Source organism: Gouania willdenowi, chromosome 6 (genome assembly GCF_900634775.1).
Source record: "Gouania willdenowi chromosome 6, fGouWil2.1, whole genome shotgun sequence".
Lineage (NCBI taxonomy): Eukaryota > Metazoa > Chordata > Actinopteri > Blenniiformes > Gobiesocidae > Gouania > Gouania willdenowi.
This window is the reverse complement of record NC_041049.1, coordinates 22941738-22968747: the sequence shown is the minus strand read 5'-3', so window position 1 is coordinate 22968747 and position 27010 is coordinate 22941738. Positions and strand designations below refer to the sequence as shown.

At 38.1% G+C, this 27010-nt stretch overlaps 1 protein-coding gene and 1 long non-coding RNA gene across 4 annotated transcripts in view; one reads left to right on the top strand and one right to left on the bottom strand.

Moving 5' to 3' along the window:
- Positions 1–18433, bottom strand: part of LOC114464803 (NXPE family member 3-like) — a 51456-nt gene extending 33023 nt beyond the window's left edge. Inside the window, exons 1-3 of one of the 3 annotated variants that reach the window (XM_028449371.1) lie at positions 4345–5605; positions 3916–4011; positions 1393–1637 (exon numbers count right to left, since the gene is read on the bottom strand). In XM_028449371.1, the coding sequence (XP_028305172.1) occupies positions 1393–1433 (41 nt within the window). In that variant the 5' untranslated portion in view covers positions 1434–1637; positions 3916–4011; positions 4345–5605. Of the gene's footprint in view, positions 1–1392; positions 1638–3915; positions 4012–4344; positions 5606–14274; positions 15379–18406 lie in introns of those variants that run through there. The other 2 variants (XM_028449373.1, XM_028449372.1) reach the window with 2 other exon arrangements.
- Positions 18434–19981: 1548 nt separating this feature from the next.
- LOC114464396 (uncharacterized) lies at positions 19982–26679 on the top strand. Its single transcript, XR_003674194.1, has 3 exons — positions 19982–20061; positions 22426–22678; positions 25032–26679. It is a non-coding gene; the product is annotated as an uncharacterized LOC114464396 (long non-coding RNA).
- Positions 26680–27010: the final 331 nt, after the last annotated feature.

Sequence of the window (27010 nt, the reverse complement as noted above, 5' to 3'; positions counted from 1 at the left end):
TACGGGTCTCACCCGGCCTGCTATCGGTGTTTTATAGATAAAAAAAAACAAAAAAAAAACGCTTGACTTGTGAACTAAAGTGTCAAGATAAAACAGAACAGTTGAAAAGACTTAAAACTAGGGATGTAATGACTCACTCAACTCCCGATACGATTCAATTCACGATACTGGGTTCACGATACGATTCTCTCACGATTTATTTTACAAAATGGGACTGTAGACAAATGATGGCTGACAAATATCCCTTTATTTTTTTCCGGGAAAAAAATTTAAAATACTGTATTATTTTCCTTTTATTTTTCATTGTCAAAAGAATCCCTTGATAAACTATTCAAAACAATACAATTTAGCTAAAAATAAATCTTGAATGAAATAAATAAAGGAATAATACAAATGAAGAAGAAGCCTATTAATTTAAATTCTGGTTCTATAGTAAACAATGAAAAACTGCATAATAGTTCCTTTTCTTTTTAAAAGCACAACTGAAAATGTATGTTGTGCCTTAACAATTGGACTTTCAAAAGTTTTTTAATACATTATATTTTGGCTTAACATTAAATTTAACCTCAAATGTTACCTTTGAATTGGAATAACATGATGAGAAGTAATTGTGATGTTAATGCTACAGTAGAACTTTTCGTGATAATTTTATCATAGTTACTGTTTCTAGATAGCAACTTCAGGTATATCACACATTTTAAACTGGTTTATTTTGTACTTCAAGTGGTTATTCAGCATTTTTGGGTTTATTTGATAAACAGGTTAGAAAGTTCCCTAACTTTTCCCTTTTTTGAAAATGGGCACCTTTAGCATCGTTTTTCTCAAAAACTGCAAGGTTGTGCGTGGAGAACTTTTTCCTGAGGAATCTCTATATATTTCTGATGTAAAATATAAAACAAATAGGTAGTGCCCCCGGGTGGAACGAACCCCTATTTTTAGGCCTTATGCTCCACAAATTCTCCTCTGCTCTGACTGCAGCTATATAATAAGCTAACGGCAAAGTGATACGTGCTTTCATGTCACGTCAGAGTATCAGAAAAGTCTCAAATGAAGATTTGTAGGTAGATTCTTTTGACAAAATTTGTGTGTAACTCTGCCCCTCCTCCCAATGCGTGAGACTTGAGAGCATTCTGCATTAGTTTAGCAGCTTTCAAATGTTGCACAAACACTGCAGTTAGCTTATTTGTTCTGTTAACTTTGCTAGTTTAACCAAACCTATTCCTCTTTCAACATTGAGCTACAGCTGAGAAACACCAGTATCTCTACATTAGCAGAGGAGAGAGAACCCTTCCTTTTCTGAATCACATGTCCTGAGAGGGAGAACAGTCTCTCACAGTGCACAGTGGTGCACTGTGAGAGACTGATATTTGTGTGCAAGGAGTGCTAGTTTACCGTTGGAATCCTTTCTCTTCAGCCACCACTGCAGAGGGCATTCATCCATCTCAAGTTTTGATTCTGATGTGTAGCGGTTCAACATCTTTTGGATGGTCTCTGCTTCTTTGTTTTCCATTGCTAGCTCAGGCTGTAGCAGCATTGGCTACAGGAAACAGAAGTGTGTCGTCTTCTTCTGTGAGAAAACAGCACACTATGGCACATTACTGCCTCGGCTCTGTATGGAGTTTATCATTTTACTGCACCTAGGGAGGGAGTGGTTGTGAAATTAATCAATGCGTTTAATTAAATTTAAAGTGTGATTATTGTAGATCATTTACTAAATGATTATGTTTGTACGAACAGAGCCACCATACTGAGGAAGTGCATGTTACATGTTGTGCCTGCAGAGGGGGCATTCGGTTCACTGCGTGTTTGGTGACTGCATGTGATGCTACGGTGTGTGTGCACGGAGGTGCGTAATAAAAGTATTCCGGTGAGACCATCATCACGTCTCATCCTTTAGACTCATGCTCATCAAGTGCTCCCAGCAAGACAAACAACAAACTGTTTACATGGTGTCAGAAGTGGGATCATGTAAGAAAAAATTAACGCAAATCGTTAACGTGATAATTTTCCCGGCCCCAATTTCAATAATTTGTAACTACGTATGTGTGTTAGGTGGGGATGGGCAATATTGACAAAAAAAAATGTATCGCAATAATTTACAATATGTATCACGATAATGATAAAAATCATGATAAATAAAAACTATAAAAAAAAAAATAAAAAAAATTCACAACTTAGTGTAAACAGGTTCCTTACAAACACAAATCTGAATACATCAACACTAGACACATTTAAAAAAGGTACAATAAATCCTGAGTTCATGAGCTGATATTTTATGGAATTATTTGTGTATGTGGATTACTATTAGTGATATTGTTAGTAATTTAATTATTTCCTCACTTGAAATAAAATTCTAAAAAAAAAAAAAAATGCACATTAAAAGCTCAAATAACTTCAATAGTGTTTTTACTGCTGATGAAATAAAATTTTAAAATATTGCGTTTCACAAATTGGGATGAATGAATAGTGACATTAGTTATTATGCCAATATATATTTCTTACAACGTATGACATGTTTAGCTTTCATTCTGACCATAAACAAATCGGTGGCTCTCTGTAGCTTTATGACCGTGAGACGTGTTCTTTTAATTGGTCTATTATTCTTTATATGGAGTGGTTAGTAGGGATGTAACGATTCACTCAACTCCCAATACGATTCGATTCATGAAACTGGTTTCACGATACAATTCTCTCACGATTTATTTTACAAAATGAGACTGAAGACAAATGATGACTGAAAAAAAAAATGTATATATATATATATATATATATATATACAGTATATATATATGTATATATCAGTGGCGGATGCTTTAAGACTACAAGGGAACCTCAGCTTCCCCTAAAATCAGTGGTCAAATATGTAGTGTTGTGTGTACATTTCATTGACTAAATATATGACAGAACACATGTATGTTTAGTTCAGAATCAGCTTCTTATAACAGGAAACTGAGAGTGACAGCGTGACGTTCTTCATTCATTACCGCAGCGTCACAGTGTTAATAAATAGTGGTGAAGTTCAGCTTCAATTGACTTCAATGGGAGAGGATTTAGTGGTTGATCCACTGCAGTCAAACTAGACGCTCATTGGATAAATGCTCGGTTATGACGCACTTAGTCCCGCCCATCGGACGCCGAGATTCACAGGAGGTCTATGGAGCAGTGGGCTGGATCTGTCTGTTCCGGACGCTGGAATAATGGATGATGATTGGATGATCTGTCTCAGGCTAATTCAATTTTGATTGACAGCGAAATGAGCCAATCAGAGAGTATGACGTTGTAAGCACACAGGCGGGTTTTTCAAATATTTCAGTCCGTTGCTCTGTGTTGACACGGAGACTTTGCTGATCCTCTCATAGCGAATTAACTTCTGACAAACCTAGTGTCTGTTTTTGGTGTTTGTGGAGACTGTTACTGCTTGTGTTGTGAGACTTTTGACCAAACACTCACACTCCAGCGTGCAGCAGCTACGCGCGTGCGTGCGTGTGTGATAATCTACAAATAGTTGTTGACAACAAAATGTGAATTCTACTAGAATTCACATTTAAATAAACAGATACATTTTCTGAAGTAGGCAGAAAATGAGCTTCCCCTGCATGAAAGACCAGCAGCTGCCACTGGTATATATACTGTATGTGTATACATCAGATAATGGTTTCGACCAGCAGAGGGCGCTGGTAACCCAGTGGTTGGTTGGCATGCAGCTATTCTAGCAGTGAAGAAGAGATGAAGATGAGAAGAGATGAAGAGAACAAAATAATTTTGTTCAAAGAAAAAACAAACAGACATGAACTGTGGCAGAAAAAAATGAATGCAAAAAGTAAACATTGAAACTATATTTTTGCTGCGCTCTGATGAACATTTGACTCGTAAATTTAACCTGGAATTCACAAAGCTTATAAAACAGTTACTCACCAGACATTTTAGAAAAAACTTCTCTGATCCATCACAGACAAATAAAGGCAGATCTTCCAGGCATGTTCCCGTACAATGCCTGGAAATGTCCGACATCTGAAAATTTAATTAAATTAGAAAGTAAGTGTTTGTTGATTTGGCAATAAACAGACATGCCTCTTACAATTCAGGTAATGTTTGCACTATGTGAAGCAGCAATATGTAAAATGAAAAAAATACCTTAAAAAAACTTTTTCTAGATACTGTAATTGAGTAGATTTGTATACTAGAACTTTTTAAAGTTAGTCACATTGTGTATTGCTGATAATTGTTATGTCTTTATGCCCCAATAAAGTCATTGCCTGTTTGAATAAATAAAACTTATCATACAGTCTTAAAAATGATCCATTATGTAAACAATGGTTGTCTTCAAGTGGTATTGATACTAACCTTCTGTTTCTTTCCCCCTCTGATTGTCAAAACAGAATACTGAAATTGTGCCGAATGTTCTTGTCCTGTGAAAATTAACTTTAGCTGAGGTAAGACTGAGCATTTATTTATAGATATAAAAGCATTTATAGATATGAAAGTCCTTCATCTCCATTTCAATTGTGACTCTAATGGAAAACATCAGATACCCTGTTCCCTTCCTCCTCACCGAGGTGTAACACTGCCCTCTCTTTTTATATTTTACCTTTATTAAAGTGTTTCTTTCCCTTCCTTAGTCACAATTATCAGAAAATGGCTGAATTTACTTACACAGACTTAAATGTGCGGTTAACTTTTCTGGTGCTGGGTGGATGACTGGAACAAACTTTTTTCATAATTAACACATATCTTACACATTCTCACTTACCACTAACATGTTTTTTTCTTCTTTTCATGAGCCTTGTGGGATATGGCCGCTTAATTTTTTTCTGTGTGTTTGATAACAATAGCACATTGATGCAGGGACCATGGGGCTCCATTAGGGAGGTTCCCGACGAAACACTGTAATGTATCCGGGGGGCGTTCAAATTGTGTCATTGATATCTGCCGCCTGTCGGGGCCCCCTACTAGCAACTCGCCAGTGACTACTCAGAAAAGGGCTCCGTGCAGGAGATTTTTGATGCTCTGTCACTGCAGCGTCTCAAAGTTACATTATTTTGTCATTGAAATTGACTATCAGCTGTCCCTCGGGGGGCCCTTCAGCTCGGGGCCCTAGGCAATTGCCTGTGTTGCCTACCCTGTTGCAACGTCACTACACACACAAACACTCAGGGAGAGAAAACCAGCTTCTCTGTTTGTTATTCAGCTTATGGATTATGTTCTGTTTAAATTACATTTTCAGCTTTGCAAAAACAACTTTAAAGCCCCTCTGCAATCCCCACAACCTCTTTTTTTTTTTTTTTTGTATCATGAAACATATTTCATCAGAGTTGTGGAAATATGCTGGGGGGAGGGGAGACTTGACACATCAAATTACTTAATTTTGCTATCGCCTATAGCAAGAGCAGGGTTTGTTTTATCCACAGCTTCAGCTTCATGTGTGTGTTTGTTTTTTTTTGCATGGGAAATTCCAAAAGGGAGGAGGAGCTACTGCATTGGACGTGATTAAAACCTGATTGTCAAAACAGTATGACATTGTGCCGAACGTTCTTGTCCTGTGAGAATTAACTTCAGCTGAGGTAAGAATGAGCATTTATAGATATAAAAGTCCTTCATCTCCATTTCAATTGTGACTCTAATGGAAAAGATCAGACATTCTTTTTTAATCTTTTTAACCATTGGACTATACATGTTGTTAAATACCAGTTGGTTTAGTCATTAAAGTCAGGTACGTTTACACATGAAAAAAACAGTTTTCTGCAAAAATAACCATAATTTATTATTGTAATGATATTTTGTGATCTTTTGAAATGGACTGGAAAAAGATTGCAAAAACTTTAAAGTTTTGTGAAATGTTTGTCATGAGATGAAAGCTGTGACATCAAATGTGAATGAGTGCTATAGTGCAGTGTGAGCATTCATGTCACAAAGCTGGGTTAGTGTAATGTAACTTTAATTGTTCAGGTCCTTCTTAAATCAGAGAATAGTGTAGACCAGGGGTCACCAACCTTTTCTGAGGCTGAGGGCTACTTCATGGGCACTGAGTAGTACCAAGGGCGACACAACATGTTTGCTACAAACTTCCAATATAACGGATCACTTTTTAGTATTAATAATAAAAACGATAATAAAAATAGTAGTTGAAGTAGTAATAATACTATGTGAAGAGACTACGCGTATATTATGGGTAATTATTCCCCACAATTAATAATCACAAAGATGCTGGCATTGTCCACCGACTCGTCACACTGGATGCTGAACCACCTGCACAAAGCGAGATCTCGGTCCAGTTGCTCTGTTAAGTTCTCGGATACAAATCACACCCGTCTAGCCATCGTACTTGCTCCAAGTTGGACATCGGAGAGGGTAGATATGACATATTTCTCATCTTTGAAAACTGTGTTAGCAACAATCATCATAGTTCCTTTAAAAACCTCTCCACCTGAAAATTCTCTCATTAACCTCATCTCTAATTAAACCTTTTATTTCTATTATGTGTTCGCCTTAGACATAACAATATGAACACAATTTTTTATTTGAAATGTTGTGAAAACAGAAATGAGGAAAAAGAGGTAGGTGAGAAAGTAAGGGAAAGAGATGTCCTGACTGGACATCAAGGCATGTGCCTGAGTTCAGTTGATTTGTCTTCCAGCTCCCTCTCAACTAGAGCTGCAACAAATTATTATTTTCATAATCGATTAATCGGTCAATAATTTAATCAATTAATCGGATAAAAAAATCACCACATTTTTAATTTCGAGCCTCTTTATTTGTCCCATAGTAAATGTAGTGACAGGTCACCCTAAGGTAGACTTCATTGGCTACACATGTTCATACATCAGCAGTGAGAGACAGTTTTCTGTTTGTGTTCATTGCATTCTTCACTTCCTTTAAAATCTCTTCATATTTTCTCTCCATGAGCTGAATGTGACCTGGATTAAAGGTGAGAATGATTGTAGTGAAGTTTCATCTTCATCCATGGACACAGGCCTCATGTCAGTGATCATCATGTAGAGGATGTTCTCAGTCACAGCTTCTCTCTGTGGTTACATCATGTGTTTATCATCATCAAGCCTGTCATTGTTTGATGATTTATGATCAAATGAGAAAGATAGTCTAGCATTAGTATGTATTATAGCACAATTTACAACAACTAAATTATTAACTTCTTTTATTTGCAGTATTAGGTTGAGGCAAGTTAGTAGCACAAAGAGCAAAACACACACATACACTAACACATAAAGTACTACATAAATTACTTTAATCCCAGTCTCAATGTAATTAATCCAGCCTCACTCCATTGCAGACCAGGCTTTATCTTTAAACTATTACCTATTGTGTACAAGTTAAGTCTATATATAAAGCACATTTAAACCCTAAAATAAAACAAAAAAGTTTTTCTCACACACGCAAATCACACAAACACTGGCGCAAGTGCATGCACACAAGCATACTCAAACGCTTGTGTGCGCGCGCACACAGTAGCATCAGGCTAGCTACCAGAGAGGCTAATGATGCGTTTCGTCTCTTCCAAACAGAACAATATAGGATGTTGTAGTGATTTACCTGCTGTTGAGCTCCTTTATTCACTTTGTTCTCCACCTCCGCTCTGCATCCAACTCGCTCCCTTGATTCGCTTCTTGGCTGGGGAATTTTTTATTTTTTAAACTTTATTGACACTCTGCAGGTGAAGTGAAGGGTAAAGAAAGCCATCAAGGTCAAAAGCACGTGAAATTGACGCGCTGTTTACGTGTATTTCACGCGTTAATTTGTGTGTTTTTTACTTCTGGAAAGCCATTGTTGGGGCGGAATTATTAGTTATGCTTTATAATATATTTACTCATATATTTTAATCCTTAAAGGTGTAACTTTCCATTGTGTGATTTCTCATGTCTTCAACTTTAACTTGTCTTCACTCCAGGTCAGAACGCCTTGTTCCCAAAACAACCACAAGGACAGACACACACACACTCACATAGCACACCCCATACACATTTATTCATTCACACAAACACATAATTCGCACACACCTCCGTTTCCATAGCAATCAGATAACGGGGAGCGAACTGTTTTGACTCGAGGAGTAAACTGTCTCTCTTTCCATCTCCTGCCCTCCCTCCTTCTCCCTGTCTCTATCCCTATCTCTCGGGGGGGGGGAGGAGGGAGGGGGGGGAACTAAGGGGAGATATACGTGGCTTTAATATTGTGTCTCGGCACTCTGTCTTTGGATCGCCTGGCCAGGGGTTCACCATTTTTGTTTCCACTTTGTATTCTTTTATTTAGTTTAGAATAAAATCATTTTTTATTAATTCACCAACTCTTCAGTCTGGTCGTCATCACTTCCCAACGCAGAGGGTGTCAAAGAGCCAAAACGAGGTAACCTTCCTTTTTTCCACCGTAACACCATCAAGGTCAAAAACACGTGAATATACGCGCCGACGACGTGTTAAATTCACGTGTTATTCAGCCCTTTGGCCACTTGTCCAGTTTGAACGTGTGTTCCCATTGGCTCCTGAGCAGTTGGGTTAAACCTTTTTTGTAAGCCTGAAGGGGTTTCACTATTTAACAAGGAACTTCTAATTTCTTTGCTGTTTTCTTTCTTTATTGTGTAGCTTATAAAAATGAAACATTTGGGTTGCAGTTTTAGAACTTCATTAGTTATTATTTGGTTTATGATATATAGTATTATTTTTTTAGTTATTAATTATTTTTATCAGGATAAAATTGCCTCATTTTGCTCCACTATAGTGGGCATTCTAGCTTTAACAACATTCATGCAGATGATGAAAACAACAGCCTAAATAAATTATTTATCTCACTATTAGATTAAATCGGCTTTACACAACATGTAAACAAACCAACTCAATATCTTAATCATGCCCTGGACCTTGTTCTAACATATGGTTTAGATATTGACCATCTGACAATATATCCTCAAAATCCTTTCAGATCACTTCTTGTTATCCTTTGAATTAAAAATATCGGCCTGCTTAAATTCTGAGAGAAGAGTACACTATAGTAGATCACTGTCTGAGAAAGCTGTAACTAGATTTAAAGATTTAGTTCCATCATTGCTTACATCTGATCCATATGATATCTCAACAGAGAGTAGCTATCAATGTCTAACAGAGAAAATAGATCATCTTGTCAACAGTGCAATGTTGTCACTGCACACAGCTCTGGATGCTGTTGCTCCGCTTAAAAAGAAGAAGATATTTCATAAAAAGGTTGCCCCCTGGTATAAATCTGAATTGCGTATTTTACAACAGGCAACGCGGAAATTAGAAAGGAAGCGGCTCTAACATGGTAGAAGTTCATGCTGCCTGGAGAGAAAGTTTGTGAGCTTATAAAAAAAAGCTCTCCGCAAAGCTAGAACCTCCTATTATTCAACTTTAATAGAGGAAAACAAAAACAATCCACGGTTTCTATTCAACACCGTAGCCAAGCTCACCAAAAGCCACAGCTCTGTTGAACCCTCTATTCCAGTCAACCTGAGCTGTGACGACTTCATCAACTTCTTTACTGATAAAATTTTAACAATTAGAAACAAAGCTAATGTCCCCCCTGCAGGAGTGCTCAATAATTTATTAAACAAAGCAGCTCCAGAAATTACCCCAACATGCAGCTTTTATTTACAGAGTTTCACTCCAATTGGTCTATCTGAACTGACCTCAATAGCTAGTGCTTCTTAACCAACAACCTGTCTTTTAGATCCAATCCCAACTCCACTATTTAAAGATGTTCTTCCACTAATTAGCACTAATATGATGAACTGGATTAACACAACTCTAGTAACAGGTTATATACCACAGGCCTTTAAAACTGCCGTAATCAAACCTCTCCTTAAAAAACCAACCCTTGATCCAAGTAATTTGTCCAATTACAGACCAATATCCATTCTCCCTTTTATTTCCAAAATTCTTGAAAAAGTCATTGCAGGTCAACTATGTGATCACCTACATAGGAACAATTTATACGAGAGCTTTCAGTCTGGCTTTAGAGCCCATCACAGCACAAAGACTGCCTTAGTAAAAGTAACCAATGATCTCCTCTTAGCCTCAGACAGAGGGTTGGTCTCAGTTCTGGTGCTCTTAGATCTCAGTGCAGTCTTCAATACAGTGCATCATCATCTACTGCTGCAGAGACTGGAAAGGGTTTTTGGGATTAAAGAAACAGCGCTGGGTTGGTTTAAATCCTACCTATCAGACAGAACCCACTTTGTTCATGTTAATAATCTGTCCTCAGCTCACGCCAGAGTTAATCATGGAGTTCCACAACGTTCAGTTCTGGGACCAATACTCATTACATTATATATGCTTCCACGAGGTAGCATTATCAGAGAACATAATATAAATTTACATTGCTATGCAGATGATACACAGCTTTATCTCTCAATGAAATCAGATGAAACTCATCAGTTATAAAAACTCCAGGCTTGTCTTAAAGACATCACATCCTGGATGAGTCACAACTTTCTCCTTCTTATCAGGATAAAACTGAAGTGATTTTATTTAGTCCAAAACACCTTAGAGATAAATTATCAGAGCAAATAGTGTCTCTGGATGGCATTACTCTGTCACCCAGCACCACAGTAAAAAATTTAGGAAGTTATCTTTGATACTGACTTATCCTTTAATTCTCATATTAAAATCCTCCCGTTAGCATACAAAGCTCTACATGATCAAGCTCCTGTGTATCTTAAAGACCCGTTAGTGCCCTATCGTCCGGGCAGAACACTCCACTCTCAATCTGCTGGTGTCCTGGAAGTTCCTAAAGTATCTAGAAGTAGAACAGGAGGCAGATCATTCAGCTACCAAGCGCCTCGCCTTTGGAACCAGCTCCCAGTCTTAATACGGGAGGCTGCTACTCTCTCCACCTTTAAAAGTAAACTCAAAACCTACTTATTTGCTAAAGCATATACTGTATAATAGCGTTAACCTAAACACTAGGAAAAAAGCTCTAAACTTAAAAATAAGAACCAACATTATATTCAAACACGATCCACCATCTACACATAGCTCCAATGGGCTGCAATGAGATGTTTTGTCAGGGGACACGGTTGTGTAAAAAAAAAAAAAAAATATATATATATATATATATATATATATATATATATATATGGTCAAAAGAAGAGAAAATATAAAAACATCATAAAATATTCCCACCCCAAGATTAAATCTGGACATTGTTATCAACCTGTTTTTTTCTTGTATTTAATCAATGCATCGGAGTATAGTTTGGTATGCCCCCTGCTGGTCATATATTAAAATAAAGTGTTCAAAACAGAAAGTTTATTCGTTACCAAATACAGATATTAATTGCAGTTACTAGTGCCATAAAAATGTTTTAACGTTTTTAATGATGTTAAATTAAACTCGGATGAATGGTGTTAAAGCTAGAATGCCCACTATCGTGGAGCAAAATGAGGAAATTTTATCCTGTTAAAAATAATTCATAACTAAAAAAATAATAACTAATGAAGTTCTAAAACTGCAACCCAAATGTTTTATTTTTATAAGCTCCACAATAAAGGAAGAAAAAGGCAAAGAAATTAGAAGTTCCTTGTTAAATAGTGAAACCCCCTCAGGCTTACAAAAAAGGTTGAATCCAACTGCTCAGGAGCCAATGGGAACACACTTTCAAACTGGACAAGTGGCCAAAGGGCTCAATATCACGTGAATTTAACACGTTGTCGATGCGTATATATATGCGAATTTAACGCGTGAAATACACGTAAACAACGAGTTAAATTCACGTGTTTTTGACCTCGATGGCTTTCCATAGAAGGGCTGTGTGTCACAGTGAGTGACCGAGCGTTCGGTCCGTCACCACGTGACTAAAGAACATTTAAGACCTATCTATTCTGAATTAAGGACTTTTTAAGGCCTTTTTTTGTAAAAAAAAATTATTTAAGACTTTTTAAGGACCCTGTAATCACTATAAAAAATAGTATGTCCTCTTTTGCTTTTCTGTCATGATATTTGGGGATAAAGCATAATTAGGCTAACTCCTCATCATCGTTGTACGTTGCACTCTGGTTGTACTGATTCAGCGTGTCAGGAAACAGGTCACGCAATGATGACGTTTGACATCAGAAAAGGCCAGAGTTTGTTGTACATAATTTATTTTATTTTATTTTATGTTACATAACGTTATTTTAAAATCTGCATGAATGTGAGTGATTCTGATTAAAAAAATATAGCAACATTTTTTTTTTTAGAACCAGGGGCGTTTCTAGACCCCCTGGGGGCCCAAAGTAAGATGGACTATGGGGCCTCCCGGCCCCAGAGTGATGATGAATGATATTAACATATAAAATGAATAACATAACTATCTAAACTAAATGCAAACTTTACACACAATATATACAATAAATGCCAGAAAAACACACAACTGAACTGTGCAAAATTTTAAGTATGATAAAAATGCAACCAAGCAAAAAAACAACAAAAAACAAGGAATTGAAGTGGAAAGTAAGAGTACACTAACCATTTCTCATTGGATTTTCTAACCATCTCTAACCATCATTGTCATTTTGTAATTTTCTTTGGTTAATCTCCTGAGGTGGGTTTTCCGAACTTTGGGGAAGTCCATGTCTGTTATTTGGAGTCAGGGCTCGAGACTGCGACCAGAATGGTCGCATATGCCAGTATGTTTTCAGTGTGTACGAGTGAAAATTTAATCTGTTCGTATCCGTGCGAGTGCGTATGGGTGACCTTATTTTGGACGGAGCGGCTCCGTGCTTCGTCAAGTCCCACAGAGTGCACTTATCTCTCCTTCTCTCTCTCTCGCTCCGCGCTGCGGGTGAGGAGACGGTGCACGCTCTCTTAACTTGGCTGCAGGTAATGCAACGGTGAATGCGCTGAGTATAAACACCAATGGGCTCCTTTGGAGTGCACGCGGTTCGCAAACGGAGCAAGGAATAACAAGCCCTTCAGTGCGCTGACATTGAGAGCAGCAGTAAAAAGGAAAAACATGCGATAGAGCGTACACGCTCATCAGAACCAGCATGGAGGGACCAGAACTGATGGATTATGACGCCAGGCCAGATGTTCAGCTGCGGTTCTCCCAGAGCAGTGGTCTGCAACCTGCGGTTCTGGGGCCTAATGTAGCCCTTTGACTCTTATGCAATGGCTCCCTATAGCTTAAAAAAAACAAAAAACTATTGAAAATAAATAGTTATTTTTTTTACAGAAGCTATTATTGATTAATGACAAATAAAATCAAGATATAACAATTTCTTAACCTAAAATAAATCATGTGCAATTACTCAGCACCTTCCTACTTCACCTCCTGTAACATCTACAGACCATCAACTTTCCTGCACCTTTGGCTAACCTTGAGTTTTAAATCCCTGGTAAATAACTAAACCAACAAAAACACTATTCTGGAAGAAAATAGAGATTTTAATTTTGTGGGAACAGATTCATTTCACCACCAATGTGCAGGTTAAATACGGATGCTTTATGTGTGGCAAGAAATGAGCAATTAGCGTGTGTTGATCACATGATCATGTGTTGTCAAATTCAAGTTACTTTTTGTAGCCTTTCAAATACATTAACTTAAGAAAATCTTCTTTATATAACATTGTGTTCATGTAAACTGAGATGTGTAAGAATTTGAAGATGCAAGATACTGTTTTTTTCTTGATGTCAATTTAATTTTGTTTTAAACTGTTTTTAAGTTTTCATTTACATGATCAATATGAATCAAATCAAATTAAATGAAACATTATTCTATATAAATTTAACTGTATAGACTTTAATACACTGTATTATCAGCTCCAGGAGGACTTTAATCCAGGTGAGATGAGGTTAAATGGTTCCTTGTAGAGTAAAGGTTGCAAACCCCTGACCAGGGGAAGAGGGTTAGGAGACCCCACTATAAGAGATGGACCCTCTGAACTGAATTCCATGGGGTGAAGCAATGCAGATGCTAAGTTCGTTATGCTACAGTTAACTTAATTCAAGTACAGTATTTCTGCAAAATAAAAACATAAAGCAAAACTTAATACTGACACTAAACCCTGAAAACATTTGTCAAATATCTCGTCATTCATCAGCATGCATGGCTATGCCGTAACCACCTCACCCCCCCCCCCCCCCCCCCCCCCCCCCCCGTTCAAAAAAAGGGTGCGACCAAATTGTGCTCCAGTGCTCTAACTGGAAAACTTAGTGTAGAGCCCTGGGAGTGGTTCTTCTCTCACAATTTGACACCGAGCATTGTCATCAATAGCTTTTGTTCACAGTGCAGGATCATCTGATATTATTTGATTTGCTAATATTTGAGTACCTTCTATTCTGGTGATGTGGTGTCATGGGTGTGGTGAGGAGGTGGTGATGGAATGCTGTGCTGCCATGCTGCTGATTTATGAAGGTGCCATCATGTCCTACTCTTCTTCTTCAAGACCCCCCTCATGATCTGAGGGGTGTAAAGTAAGAATAAATATGTGCTCTAAGTTTGTCATAATACAGAAGTTGGTTGTTAACCACACTGTCAAATTTGAATGATTAATATATACATATAAACACATTTTATGAATGTGTTTAGAAGTAAATGGCTGAATTCACTTCACACAGAATTAAATGTGCAATGAACTTTTCTGGTGCTGGGTGGATGACTGGGAGTTTGGGACAAAGTCCCTGGACAAACTGGGACAAACTTTTTCATAATTTAACACATATCTTACGCATTGTCACTTACCACTATCACGATTTTTTCTTCTTTTCATGAGCTTTGTGGGATATGTCCGCTTCATTTTTTCTGTGTTTGATAACATCAGCACATTGATGCAGGGACCCATTAGGGAGGTTCCCGACGTAACACTGTAATGTGTCCGGGGGGCGTTCAAATTGTGTCACTGATATCTGCCGTCTGTCGGGGCCCCCTCCTAGCAACTACCCAGTGACTACTCAGGAAGGGCCCCGTGCAGGGGATTTTCGATGCGCTGTCGCTGCAGCGTCTCAAAGCAGTTATATTATTTTGTCATTGAAGTCAGCTGTCCCTCGGGGGCCCCCTTCAGCTCGGGGCCCTAGGCAATTGCCTGTGTTGCCTACCCTGTTGCAACGCCTCTGTTTAGAACATGCCTCGCGGGCGCCTCAAGTGGTCCTCTCAGGCAACCATGTGCCCGTGGGCACAGCGTTGGTGACCCCTGGTGTCGGACAGTGTCAGACTATAACATCTGCTATTTTTAGGTTCTGTATGACCGTTTGCAAAGAAGGTCCATTCTGGAATGTGTGTGCAATGACTGAAATGTTTGTGTGAAATGTGTTTTCTCATTCAACATAAAATTTCCACACCTCAAGGCTAAAGTGTAATTTAGAACTATTTGAAACCTTGTAATGATAGAACAATGTGAATAAAAAAATGTTTCTTTAATAAAAACCGTGCTGTGCCTTCACTTAAAAACTAGATTAATAAAGGAAAAAATAAACTATTAGATAGGTACTAAACAAGATTTATTTAATTTTTTTTTTTTAAATAAGCTACATTAATTTTTTTTTTTTACTTTTTTCTTTAAAAAAAAGGTAAATATATTTTTCATGTGCATGAACAGGATGAAATAACATCAACAAGTTCCCAGTTAAGTCCTTAAAGAATAAAAAGAGTAAAGAATGATAGTATAAATTAATACTAATCGCAATAGCCTAAGCAATCGAATAAGCCTAACATTACCATTCAACTAGCATTAGCATTAGCCCAGCATTAACAATAGCCTAGCATTGGCATTAACTTAGCATTAGCATTCACTTAGCATTAGCACTAACCTTCCAGCAGCTGAACTGACAGCAGCAAAAGAGCAGAGCGGAGCTCACAGAGGAATTTATTTACTAAACATGAACTTTTTCTTCTGAGAAATGATACGATACCTCAATATCCGATTAATTGATTAAATTATTGACCGATTAATCGATTATGAAAATAATAATTTGTTGCAGCTAGTTGAGAGGGAGCTGGAAGACAAATCAACTGAACTCAGGCACATGCCTTGATGTCCAGTCAGGACATCTCTTTCCCTTACACATAATAGAAATATAAGGTTTAATTAGCCAGGACAGAATTTAAGCTGCTAATGTGGATTGGTTACATTTTCCCCACTGAGCAGACCGACGTTGAAACAACGTTGAAAAGACGTGATGGCCTGAAGTTGAGATGTCTTTTGCAGACATCGTCTGGAAGTCCGAAAACGACGTATTCTCCACATCCCAAAAAGGCGGATAAGAAAAGTGGACCACAGTGATTTCAATCACTTCCTTACCTATTGTACCTACTGCAACCACAAGAAAATTGGGGAGCTCATAGCATATGAACATTTGAACGACCAAGGTCTATTTTTCAAAGGTACATTGTCAGTTATTTGAAACGTTTACCAATTATTTTTTTGAAACACTATGACAAAATACAGCATTAAAATATATTTTAATAACTGTTTTGCACTGTAAGAGGAATACAATAGCATTCATTTTGGGGCTATTGTAATGTTTATATGAAATTTTGTGTGTGCGTTTGTTAAATTAACCTGACCCGACGACGTTCGAAAAAGACGGCTTCTCAACGTTGTTTCAACATTAACTTGCTCAATGGGAGGTCGACATTAATTATTTCTTAAAAAGATCGCAGAGCATAAATGTTAGTGAAGTACACCTGGATGTATACTTAATGACTGTGGATAATACTGAATAGTGATTTTTAATAAACAGAAGCACATACACACGCATGTGTCTGTGACTGAGTGTGGGATTGCAAGGCTGTTTAAATTTCATATGTGAAATTGCTTCAAACGTTGAACTTCATATCAATGTCCAGGTGAGGTTGTGGTCATGACGTCAGATGCCGACCTATTTTGGACGTCGTATAGACGTGCAGATGTGGTTCAGACCGACCGACGTGTTATGAACGTGATCTGGAGGTCCGTGGATGTCGGATGTTTAGTGGGTCTTAGAAGGCCTCATTTTAGATCAAAGCTCCACATATGGCATTGCACGGTGAAGGATCTGATAAAAGCACTTCGGCGTTTGATTTGCTCACAGGTTCAAGTCAATTTTGATTTCCAGGTTATTGTCCACTGATGTTAAATGTTGTGAGAATTGTGTTACAATAAATATCATTTAGGAAAATGTCGATATTTTTGTTCTCTTTCCACATTAATAAACATATTTGAAGAATATTCTTGAATAACTTATTTTAATTTTTTTTTTTTTATTGTACATTATTAACTGACATCAATGCCTTTAATTGGTCTATATTTGCATTGTAAGTTTGGTCTTACATTTTCTTTAAGGTGGTATTAAAAAGATCTTAAAAAGTCTTAAATATAACTTTTTCCTACCTGTAGTCACCCTGGATTGGAAGGAAGAGTTCTTTTTTATGTCATTAAAAGAAAAATGTGTGTCTCTTATTTGCGGGACGACTGTTCCCAAAGCGACATAATGTGGAGAGACACTTCAGCACCTGTCACGGAAGCTTCATTGCAAACTACTCGCCCGGCACCGCATTAAGGACAGAAAAAGTCAACAGGTTAAAGGCAGCTTTGGACAAACAACAGTCTTTTGTCACGAGAGTGAAAAAATCACAAAAAGCTACCGAAGCTTTGTTTAGAGCTGCACATTTTTTGATAAAGAACAAGAGAGAATTTTCAGGTGGAGAGGTTTTTAAAGGAACTATGATGATTGTTGCTAACACAGTTTTCAAAGATGAGAAATATGTCATATCTACCCTCTCCGATGTCCAACTTGGAGCAAGTACGATGGCTAGACGGGTGTGATTTGTATCCGAGAACTTAACAGAGCAACTGGACCGAGATCTCGCTTTGTGCAGGTGGTTCAGCATCCAGTGTGACGAGTCGGTGGACAATGCCAGCATCTTTGTGATTATTAATTGTGGGGAATAATTACCCATAATATACGCGTAGTCTCTTCACATAGTATTATTACTACTTCTACTACCATTTTTATTATCGTTTTTATTATTAATACTAAAAAGTGATCCGTTATATTGGAAGTTTGTAGCAAACATGTTGTGTCGCCCTTGGTACTACTCAGTGCCCATGAAGTAGCCCTCAGCCTCAGAAAAGGTTGGTGACCCCTGGTCTACACTATTCTCTGATTTAAGAAGGACTTGAACAATTAAAGTTACATTACACTAACCCAGCTTTGTGACATGAATGCTCACACTGCACTATAGCACTCATTCACATTTGATATCACAAAATATCATTACAATAATAAATTATGGTTATTTTTGCAGAAAACTGTTTTTTTCATGTGTAAACGTACCTGACTTTAATGACTAAACCAACTGGTATTTAACAACTTGTATAGTCCAATGGTTAAAAAGATTAAAAAAGAATGTCTGATCTTTTCCATTAGAGTCACAATTGAAATGGAGATGAAGGACTTTTATATCTATAAATGCTCATTCTTACCTCAGCTGAAGTTAATTCTCACAGGACAAGAAAGTTCAGCACAATGTCATACTGTTTTGACAATCAGGTTTTAATCACATCCAATGCAGTAGCTCCTCCTCCCTTTTGGAATTTCCCATGCAAAAAAAAAACAAACACACACATGAAGCTGAAGCTGTGGATAAAACAAACCCTGCTCTTGCTATAGGCGATAGCAAAATTAAGTAATTTGATGTGTCAAGTCTCCCCTCCCCCCAGCATATTTCCACAACTCTGATGAAATATGTTTCATGATACAAAAAAAAAAAAAAAGAGGTTGTGGGGATTGCAGAGGGGCTTTAAAGTTGTTTTTGCAAAGCTGAAAATGTCATTTAAACAGAACATAATCCATAAGCTGAATAACAAACAGAGAAGCTGGTTTTCTCTCCCTGATTGTTTGTGTGTGTAGTGACGTTGCAACAGGGTAGGCAACACAGGCAATTGCCTAGGGCCCCGAGCTGAAGGGCCCCCCGAGGGACAGCTGATAGTCAATTTCAATGACAAAATAATGTAACCGTGAGACGCTGCAGTGACAGAGCATCAAAAATCTCCTGCACGGAGCCCTTTTCTGAGTAGTCACTGGCGAGTTGCTAGTAGGGGGCCCCGACAGGCGGCAGATATCAATGACACAATTTGAACGCCCCCGGATACATTACAGTGTTATGTTGGGAACCTCCCTAATGGAGCCCCATGGTCCCTGCATCAATGTGCTATTGTTATCAAACACACAGAAAAAAATTAAGCGGACATATCCCACAAGGCTCATGAAAAGAAGAAAAAAAACATGATAGTGGTAAGTGAGAATGTGTAAGATATGTGTTAATTATGAAAAAAGTTTGTTCCAGTCATCCACCCAGCACCAGAAAAGTTAACCGCACATTTAAGTCTGTGTAAGTAAATTCAGCCATTTTCTGATAATTGTGACTAAGGAAGGGAAAGAAACACTTTAATAAAGGGAAAATATAAAAAGAGAGGGCAGTGTTACACCTCGGTGAGGAGGAAGGGAACAGGGTATCTGATGTTTTCCATTAGAGTCACAATTGAAATGGAGATGAAGGACTTTCATATCAATAAATGCTTTTATATCTATAAATAAATGCTCAGTCTTACCTCAGCTAAAGTTAATTCTCACAGGACAAGAACATTCGGAACAATTTCAGTATTCTGTTTTAACAATCAGAGGGGGAAAGAAACAGAGAAGGTTAGTATCAATACCACTTGAAGACAACATAATACATAACACATTACATAATGGATAATTTTTAAGACTGTATGATCAGTTTTATTTATCAAACAGGCAATGACTTTATTGGGGCATAAAGACATAACAATTATCAGCAATACACAATGTGACTAACTTTGAAAAGTTCTAGTATACAAATCTACTCAATTACAGTATCTAGACAAAGTTTTTTTAAGGTATTTTTTCTTTTTACATATTGCTGCTTCACATAGTGCAAACATTGCCTGGATTGTAAGAGGCATGTCTGTTTATTGCCAAATCAACAAACACTTTCTTTCTAATTTAATTACATTTTCAGATGTCGGACATTTCCAGGCATTGTATGAGAACATGCCTGGAAGATCTGCCTTTATTTGTCTGTGATGGATCAGAGAAGTTTTTTCTAAAATGTCTGGTGAGTAACTGTTTTATAAGCTTTGTGAATTCCAGGTTAAATTTACGAGTCAAATGTTCATCAGAGCGCAGCAAAAATATGGTTTCAATGTTTACTTTTTGCATTCATTTTTTTCTGCCACAGTTCATGTTTGTTTGTTTTTTCTTTGAACAAAATTATTTTGGATGTTGTTGTATGGGGCCATTATTGTAACAAAACTATTTGTGTGTGCGTAATACAATCTGTGTATCTGAACATTGATCTGTGTGTGTAGAATTAGGATTTGTAAACAAAGTTGTCTGTGTGTAATCCAATCTGTGTGACTGTATTAACATCCGGTAAGAATATGTTATCCCTCAATATCAACGATAAATTCCCATGTCGGAAATTAGCGAGGGCCATGGGCCATTTGTCCCTCAATTTAGCCAAGAATGCCCCGCAAAAAAAAACGCGTTCCAAGGGCCAAAACTGCCAAGTTTGTTGTCAACAAGTTATTATTCTCTGGAGCGTAACGTTGTTTACGGAAGCTCTGCACGATGCGCACCACCACCACCCCCCGCACACACCGCTGTCTGTGTGTGTGTGAGATGTCCGTCACGGCTACCTGAAGCTACTATGCTGCGATACATCAAGGACCGCTACTTGGTTAAAGCCAGATAACCATCAGATCCACCCAAAGTTCCACAAACACGGGGACAGAGATGAACCTGTAGCAACTATTATGAACTGAAAACTCAACTAAAGCTAACTATGCTAAGCTAAAACACCGACACACAGACTGAGCAAAGTGCTAATGCTAACCACTAGGGATGTAAATATTAATTGTATGGCAGTTAAAAATCGATTCATAGGTGTCACGGTTCAAATCGATACTCTGAAAATTGAATCGCAGTACTTTTTTAAACAGTAGAGAGAGCTATCTATTAATCCTTCTCTTTTTGAACTATGTCACTCACATGTGACGTGAGCATCGGCGCCAGGCATGGCTAGCCCAGCCTATATGCAGACTAAGCGGCTGCTTAGGGTCCCCTGGCCACTAGAGGGCACCCAACCTGGCAACCTCACTTCCATGTTACTGGTCCTGCAGTGCAATGTGCACATCAAAACTGCAGGGTGCATTCCCAGTAATCTATTCAGCCAAGCATTTGTTTGTGATTACAAACTGGCAACGGTGACGTTGAACCTGACCTTGCCACGATTGGTCAGCTCATTGTAAGCAAGTAGCGTGGAAGAAAATGCCTGATACAAACAACAAAACTCTTCATGTCGAAGATAATTTATCCGTCCAAATGTGTAGGCGGCCGGCAGAATCGCCTACTACTCTTAAACATGTTCACGATCATAAATGATTCCTTACCCCTTTAGTCATGTTTTTCTATTAGCTCTGTCTGCTAGCGCATAGCATCTCTTCTTCACTGCTAGAATAGCTGCATGCCAACCAACCACTGGGTTACCAGCGCCCTCTGCTGGTCGAAACCATTATCTGATGTATACACATACAGTATATATACACACATATATATAATTTTTTTTTTTTCAGTCATCATTTGTCTTCAGTCTCATTTTGTAAAATAAATCGTGAGAGAATTGTATCGTGAAACCAGTTTCATGAATCGAATCGTATTGGGAGTTGGGTGAATCGTTACATCACTACTAACCACTCCATATAAAGAATAATAGACCAATTAAAAGAACACGTCTCACGGTCATAAAGCTACAGAGAGCCACCGATTTGTTTATGGTCAGATTTAACACTTATATGGAAGAATGAAAGCTAAACATGTCATACGTTGTATGAAATATATATTGGCATAATAACTAATGTCACTATTCATTCATCCCAATTTGTGAAACGCAATATTTTTACATTTTATTTCATCAGCAGTAAAAACACTATTGAAGTTATTTGAGGTTTTAATGTGCATTTTTTTTTTTTTTTTATATAATTTTATTTCAAGTGAGGAAATAAATAAATTACTAACAATATCACTAATAGTAATCCACATGCACAAATAATTCCATAAAATATCAGCTCGTGAACTCAGGATTTATTGTAGCTTTTTTAAATGTGTCTAGTGTTGATCTATTCAGATTTGTGTTTGTAAAGAACCTGTTTACACTAAGTTGTGAATTTTTTTAAATTTTTTTTTATTTATAGTTTTTATTTATCGTGATTTTTATCATTATCGTGATACATATTATAAATTATTGCGATACATTTTTGTCAATATTGCCCATCCCCACCTAACACACACACGTAGTTACAAATTATTGAAATTGGAGCCGGGAAAATTATCACGTTAACGATTTGCGTTAATTTTTTCATAATCGCACTTTAAATTTAATTAAACGCATTGATTAAATTCACAACCACTCCCTCCCTAGGTGCAGTAAAATGATAAACTCCATACAGAGCCGAGGCAGTAATGTGCCATAGACACCCAGTGTGCTGTTTTCTCACAGAAGAAGACGACACACTTCTGTTTCCTGTAGCCAATGCTGCTACAGCCTGAGCTAGCAATGGAAAACAAAGAAGCAGAGACCATCCAAAAGATGTTGAACCGCTACACATCAGAATCAAAACTTGAGATGGATGAATGCCCTCTGCAGTGGTGGCTGAAGAGAAAGGATTCCAACGGTAAACTAGCACTCCTTGCACATAAATATCAGTCTCTCACAGTGCACCACTGTGCACTGTGAGAGACTGTTCTCCCTCTCAGGACATGTGATTCAGAAAAGGAAGGGTTCTCTCTCCTCTGCTAATGTAGAGATACTGGTGTGTCTCAGCTGTAGCTCAATGTTGAAAGAGGAATAGGTTTGGTTAAACTAGCAAAGTAACAGAACAAATAAGCTAACTGCAGTGTTTGTGCAACATTTGAAAGCTGCTAAACTAATGCAGAAGGCTCTCAAGTCTCACGCATTGGGAGGAGGGGCAGAGTTACACACACAGATTTTGTCAAAAGAAACTACCTACAAATCTTCATTTGAGACTTTTCTGATACTCTGACGTGACATGAAAGCACGTATCACTTTGCCATTAGCTTATTATATAGCTGCAGTCAGAGCAGAGGAGAATTTGTGGAGCATAAGGCCTAAAAATAGGGGTTCGTTCCACCCGGGGGCACTACCTATTTGTTTTATATTTTACATCAGAAATTTATAGAGATTCCTCAGGAAAAAGTTCTCCGCGCACAACCTTGCAGTTTTTGAGAAAAACGATGCTAAAGGTGCCCATTTTCAAAAAAGGGAAAAGTTAGGGAACTTTCTAACCTGTTTATCAAATAAACCCAAAAATGCTGAATAACCACTTGAAGTACAAAATAAACCAGTTTGAAATGTGTGATATATCTGAAGTTGCTATCTAGAAACAGTAACTATGATAAAATTATCAAGAAAGTTCTACTGTAGCATTAACATCACAATGACTTCTCATCATGTTATTCCAATTCAAAGGTAACATTTGAGGTTAAATTTAATGTTAAGCCAACATATAACGTATAAAAAACTTTTGAAAGTCCAATTGTTAAGGCACAAAATACATTTTCAGTTGTGCTTTTAAAAAGAAAAGGAACTATTATGCAGTTTTTCATTGTTTACTATAGAACCAGAATTTAAATTAATAGGCTTCTTCTTCATTTGTATTATTCCTTTATTTATTTCATTCAAGATTTATTTTTAGCTAAATTGCATTGTTTTGAATAGTTTGTCAAGGGATTCTTTTGACAATGAAAAATAAAAGGAAAATAATACAGTATTTTAAATTTTTTTCCCGGAAAAAAATAAAGGGATATTTGTCAGCCATCATTTGTCTACAGTCCCATTTTGTAAAATAAATCGTGAGAGAATCGTATCGTGAACCCAGTATCGTGAATTGAATCGTATCGGGAGTTGAGTGAGTCATTACATCCCTAGTTACAAGTCTTTTCAACTGTTCTGTTTTATCTTGACACTTTAGTTCACAAGTCAAGCATTTTTTTTTTGGTACTTTAATTTTTAACAATACAGGATAAAATGTATTAATGTAATGTGGGTCTAAAGCAGACATAGGGACATGCGGCCCTCAGTCTAATTTTTTGCGGCTCACAAAGTAAATGTACAAAATGAAGAAAAAATACACAAAACAAGAGCAAGAATACATTTAAAAAAAATAAAACATTGCAAGAAAACACAGTATAAGACAAAAAAACACTCCAAATTAGAAAAATTACTCTAAAAAACACACAAAACTCCTACAAAAATCAACAAAACGACAAGAGTAATACACAAAATTACTTAAAAATATTAAAAAATTACAGAAAATTACAACAAAAGTACACAAATAGACAAGAAAAACACAAAAAATGACCCTGCAAACCCACAGTACTAACAAACAAAGCAAAACAACAATAGAAAGACACAAAATTACCCCAAAAAAGGCAAAATGGCAGCACAAATACTCAATGTGACTGCAAAAAACATATTTTATAGAGGAAATATACACAAAAGTACAACAGAAATGCACAAAATGCCTCACCAGTAAGACAACAAAAAACTAAATTGCTATAAAAACATTTTCTTCTTTCCTGTAGGGGTGTAACGATACACAGATTTTTGGCATTTGTCGACAGGACCATAGGCTCGTGAGCAGTGTTTTTTAACCAGAGATTAATATGTTTTTGTAAACATTTTTTGCACGTTTTTTTTTCTGAACTTTTAGATTGTTATTAAAAATGATGATGCCAATCTATCCTGGGGCCCATGGGTGCCCAAATTCGAAGGCCAAGAAGGCAATTTAAAGTATTTAGATTGGAAGGAGCAAATGCAAGGTCTTTTAGATGCTAATAATTTAACTGAATCCCAAAAAATGAAAATTTTACAGTAATTGGTGCATTGTCAGGGCTGCCTTAACAGCAAATTATTGTGCTGGCAAAGGATGAGCGTGACAGGACTGCAAAGATTTTTACTGTGTTGGATGGATTCTATGTAAAAGAAACTCCTTTGTTTGTTTTAAGGTCTCAATTTTTTGGCTGTGTGCAGAAACCAGGCCAGTCCATTCAAGCGTATGCTTTGCGCTTGAGGGAGGTCTATCTTCGGTTGCATCAACAAGATAAGGATGGAGCATCCACTGACCCTCATGCTTGGCCTGGAGGATGGCGCCTTGCTCCGAGCGTTAAAGAGAGCTTTGCGCTTAGACCCTGAAATTACCTTCAGTGCCCTGCAAAAGGAGGCCCTGCTGGAGGAAGGAGCGCAAAGTCCAAGGCAAAGTGAAGTAACGTGTTCTGTGGTAAGAGACCCTAATCACTCCAGATCTCATCAACAGAATGACACATGGAAGCAGGAGTTGAAAAAGGAGATTGTGGAGGAGCTGAGGGACCAAATGAAGGACTTTGCTCGTGAGGTCATCAGAGAGCTAAGACCAGCTAGCCCTACACACGTGTCCGGACGCCGTGGCAGCGCCACCGAGCCTCGCACAGAGGGATACCTGCAGCCCCACTCCGGTAATTGTTGTAATGAGGGAGGTAGGTTGGCAAATCGGGTTTAATCTACCGCGTTCGACCAGAAAAAGGGAGTAAAGAAAAAAACTTGCACAGATATACACTTAAACCTTGCATTGCTCCGACCAACAATCTGCCTATTGAACTGCCACAAACTGAGAATGAAACACCTCAGCTGCCCACAATGTTGTATTACCCTACAGTTAATATTGAACCTGAACAATCACCCCGTTGATCCACTTGTGCCACCAGAGGACAATGCCCCGCTCGTTATAGAAACTGAGTTATTGGTCCAGGGACTGGCGTGGGGGGGGGCCATTATAATTTATTTTGATTTGTCTTCCGTTCTTTATTTGCATGTGTTATATTGTTTGTCAATTGTATTAGTTTGCCGTGATTTATTGCAGTTCTGTTGCATGTTTTGTTTGCTGTGTTTTAGTTGAAAACCTTTATTTTAGTTAATTAGTGTAGGCCAACCCACTACCTTTAGGACAATTGCTGGCATTCAGAGTAGCTGTGCAGGACCGGAAGTGACTCACATGAGGGAATAAAAGAAAAACGGGGAGTGTGTGAGACGGCAGCGTCCATTGTTGTGCTGTATCCAGTAGGGCCGGGTCTACTCGGTGACAGAGGGAGCGTGAGCAACGCCAGGGCCGGAACCAGGTTGGGGGTGTGGAGCACGGAGATGCGGTGAATGGTGTGATACTCAAGGCCTGTTTACTGTATACTGGGCGGTCAGGATTTGAGTGCCACCCAGACGCAGTGAGTCTCACACCTGGGGAGGGGCACGCAGAACCAGAGCCACTTCTCTCCCACTGGCAGATGAGCTGTGTCCACTAGGGCCGGGTCTACGAGGCAGCGGAGCGGGAGGAGCGCAAGGAGGGAGCAGCGGAGTTAGGACTGGGGGCTTGGAGCACGGAGCAGAGCGGTGGCGGCAGTGGTTGAGCAGCAGCGTCTCCCTGGCCGATTGGTGGACACTGCAGAGCCTCTTCCTCCCTCCTGCCCACGCTCAGTTCTCACTCTTTTCTTCTTAGAATTAGGTTTATTTTAAGACAACTCATGTTGTATTTTAAACATTTGTTATAATAAATCAATCAAACTATTAATCTCGGTTTCACTGCTCACCAAGGAAGTCCTTGGTATTGAACACACACACAAAAAAAAAGTTTAAGAACTCAACCAGGATTAGAACTCTGGTCCCCCACAAGGGAGGTAAGAAATCTACCACTGAGCTAAACCACTTCGTCTCTGACTCATACCTCACCCAATGTACAACCAATGCATCCAAAATAGCGGCGACCAAACTTTGTCTAACCACGCATTCTCCTTTATCCTGGATGTATTTATCTGACGTTTCTGTACTACCCCCAGCAGTTTAGCGATGAGTAGCAGGGCATGTCTATTGTTTGGGCATGTCAGGGCAGTGAAGGCAGACTGAGCACACGTAGATCATGTGACCGACCAAGTTGAATCTAAATGCTTATTATTTTGTTTTA